Source organism: Electrona antarctica, assembly GCF_951216825.1.
Source record: "Electrona antarctica genome assembly, chromosome: 10".
NCBI lineage: Eukaryota > Metazoa > Chordata > Actinopteri > Myctophiformes > Myctophidae > Electrona > Electrona antarctica.
In genome coordinates, this window is record NC_136791.1 from 36,791,406 (window position 1) to 36,795,082 (window position 3,677).

The following is a 3,677-nucleotide window of genomic DNA, read 5'->3' on the forward strand; positions in this document are numbered from 1 at the left end:
CCCCGCTGTTCGGTGTTAGACCCCGGGAGTCAGACCCTCCATGCTAGTTATTCACACAGTGAATGGAGGGGAATTGAGTCAAAAGGAGCAGAGTGGGCCGTGTCCCATTACTGTGAGGCGGCATCCTTCTTCCCTTGCCTTTTTCGACTCCTCGCTCTTTCCCTTGTCTCACTGGCATGTCAGTCTGCAGTCTGCACTCTGCAAATAATCACTGAATAAATATAGAAACCAATGAATATATACACGAGGAGACTGGAGTGATTATGAACACATAACAAATAATAATCATGTGGGCAGCCAGGGGCAGCTAACCTCAATCCAGTTCATTTAATTTAGCCAAAATATCTTATAACACCCCTGGACGTCAATAAACACCATGCACCGTTGCACGCACGGCTGTTAAGAGGATATGTGAGAAAAGGTGACACACACACACACACACACACACACACACACACACACACACACACACACACACACACACACACACACACACACACACACACACACACACACACACACACACACACACACACACTTCCCCTCAAATTCCAATCCAAATTGGCGTGTAAAAAGACAAAAATCAAAAGAATGATATGCATGCATGTATAAAAGAGAATGTTTATGTGAGGTATACAGTAGGTCTATGATTTCCGTAGGCTATAATGATGATAATAATAATAGGCTAATGATGATAATAATATAATAATAAACTGCAGTACCCTGTGTTAAAGGAGAATTCCATGCTAGAAGGCTTTCTTACCTTTCTTTGTAGTTGTTACGTCCCCACCAAAGAGGTCCAGGTTTTTTTGTGTGCAAAAGCTCCTTATTGGCTATTTCCCCTACCATAAGCGCTCAATGAATTGCATTGAATGGATTGGGAATTGAATGGGGCTATGGGGTGTTGTGCTAATTCGCTTATTTCCATCGAAATAAGTAGTAAACTGTGCCGCTTGGGATATTATTTACATTATGAAGAGATGGAAATAAGCGAATTAGCACAACACCCCATAGCCCCATTCAATGCAATTCATTTATGGCTTATGGTAAGGGAAATAACCAATAAGGAGCTTTTGCACAAAATAACACCTGGACCTCTTTGGAGGGGACGTAACAACTACAAATAAAGTTAAGAAAGCCTTCTAGCATGGAATTATCCTTTAACAATGTTCAAGTCACCTCACTTGACAGAGGCACCTCAATGAAATAAAATAGGACATGTATACAGCCCTGGTGGCTGGCTGGGTTCTACAAACACCACAGGCTATTTGTGTAGACTACTTTTCTCACAAAGGAGAAGGAGATGGCATTCACTGCCGACATTTCTACTTTGTACATATAGTGTTATATATTTGTTGATTTGCTTATACATTTTATAAGTTGATGAATTGAATAGCCTATACATATAGGACGACCACCACAATGGAAACAAGTCCCAATTACTTTTTTGTTGTTACCCCAAATTTCTGTAGCCTACATTTCTGTACATAGACAAAAATATAAACGACATGGGGTAATAATAATAAAATAATAATAATAAAACAATGTTTGATTGATATATCAATATATATATATATATCAATTGATATATCAATCAAACAAACAAACAAACAAACCTTATTTGTGTGTTTTTTATTATTTTTATTTTACCTTTTAATAGCCTATACAGGTGAGAAGTCCCAAGTTCTCTTTTATGAGGGATCCCTGTAACTTACAAGTTACACAAACTGCAAACACCACACATTCCCAACTTTGTAAAACCTTTTATAAAACCTTTACATTTATTTGCTGGCCTAGAAATTGTTCCTAATTTCGCCAATAACCTGCAATCATATTGTATTATTGTTTGTAGTAGGTACTAATGCATTTGCATCCAACGGCTTTATACAGTTTGAATGGTTTTCAATAGTAGAAGGCCTGATCATTTTGTTTTGCCGCTGAAATGTAAAATAGTTCTAGCCCAAGGGACTCTTTCAGGTTATGCATGAGGCTACTTTCTCTGTCCTCTAAAAGTCACACTGGGCGGAGTTTAAACCTAATAAACATAGTAAACATAGGCCTACCTTATTGGCTCACAGGCATTTGTGGGCATGACCAATCAGACAAGACCGTGGGACCCCCGTTTGTTGTATAAGGAGAGGGTCCAGACTCCAGAGTTAGTTAATTACTCAGACTTACACACAAGTTGACACAACTGAAGTGAAGAGTATTCTCTGAGGCACATTGTATTTTGTCTTGCCTTGATTTGACCTAGTACAACTTCAGTAACATCTTGATTTGGACTTGATACCCGCTTTTAATTATTTGTATTGGATTTGTTTTTAATGTTGCGACAGCTTCATGCTGCGTATTAACACGGTTCACAGTGTATATATAGCCTACATTAACCTCGGAATTTGAAGCACTATACGAGACAATGCAACACCAGATGGACCGAGAGTCTGGTGTCTTCATGGATTTTAATGTGCCGCTGCACATGGGTGCCGCGCCTGCCTTCAAACTCAGCCCCGAGCACCACATGATCTCCCCCCAGGGCCACGGCGCAGCAGCGTTTGCGGCTCAGGGCACATCTTACGCGGCCTCCTACGCCAACTCCGCTCGGGATTTCCTGATGAGGAACCGAGGCTTTGTGGGCGAGTCCCCACTCCCAGCGGGACCGGTCGGCGACCACCAGGTCCACCAACACCTCTTCAGGACCATGGCAGGCTCTCTGCAGCAGCATCACGCAGGCGCAGACGCCCAGGGGCACGGGCACCTCATGTACCCCATTCACGAGCAGGCGCTTCACGGAGGCAGGCTCGCCGGAGTGGGAGAGCAGTTCCACAATGGAGCGAGAGGCGACCCTTATTGCCAATATGGAGCGACGAACATGGGGATGGCCGCCCACCATCACCACCACCCCGAGACGTTCTTCCGCTACATGCGACAACAGTGCATCAAACAGGAGATGGTGTGCAAGTGGATCGACCTGGAGCAGAGCGACCACCGGATCTGCGGGAAGACCTATGGCAACATGCACGAGCTGGTTGCGCACGTCTCGGTGGAGCACGTGGGGGGTCCGGAGCAGAGCAGACATGTGTGCAGCTGGGAGGAATGTCCGCGCGAAGCCAAGCCCTTCAAGGCCAAATACAAGCTGGTCAACCACATCCGCGTGCACACCGGAGAGAAGCCGTTCGCTTGCCCGTTCCCCGGCTGCTGCAAAGTGTTCGCCCGCTCGGAGAACCTCAAGATACACAAGCGAACGCATACAGGTGGGCACAGTTATAATATATAGCACAATTTCTTAATGCAATGTATTTTATATTCTTATTTGATGTAAATGTCGAGTTTGGCACACGTGTCTAATTTTCTGTGTTTCTGTCTCAGGGGAAAAACCGTTCGTGTGTGACTACTTCGGCTGTGACAGACGCTTCGCCAACAGCAGTGACCGCAAGAAACACATGCACGTTCATTCGTCTGAAAAGCCCTATGTGTGCAAGATGTGTGACAAGTCCTACACCCATCCCAGCTCCCTGCGAAAACACATGAAGGTAAACATCCGTTTTTACGCACGAGTTGCATCATTACGCACGCTTGTTCTGTGAGACATAGCCTGCAACTTGACAGGACACTGTTGTATTGAATACAGACATAGTTAACCCTGATGTACAAATAAACTGATCGACATTTGTTATTCT

At 44.2% G+C, this 3,677-nt stretch overlaps 1 protein-coding gene across 1 annotated transcript in view; it reads left to right on the forward strand.

The window, feature by feature from the left end:
• The first annotated feature begins 2,397 nt into the window (after nt 1-2,397).
• The window catches only part of LOC306930993 (zinc finger protein ZIC 1-like), a 1,722-nt gene continuing 442 nt past the window's right edge, over nt 2,398-3,677 (forward strand). Inside the window, exons 1-2 of the mRNA XM_079512149.1 lie at nt 2,398-3,251; nt 3,367-3,530. Coding sequence (XP_079368275.1) covers nt 2,417-3,251; nt 3,367-3,530 — 999 coding nt within the window. The 5' untranslated portion in view covers nt 2,398-2,416. The remainder of the gene's footprint in view (nt 3,252-3,366; nt 3,531-3,677) is intronic.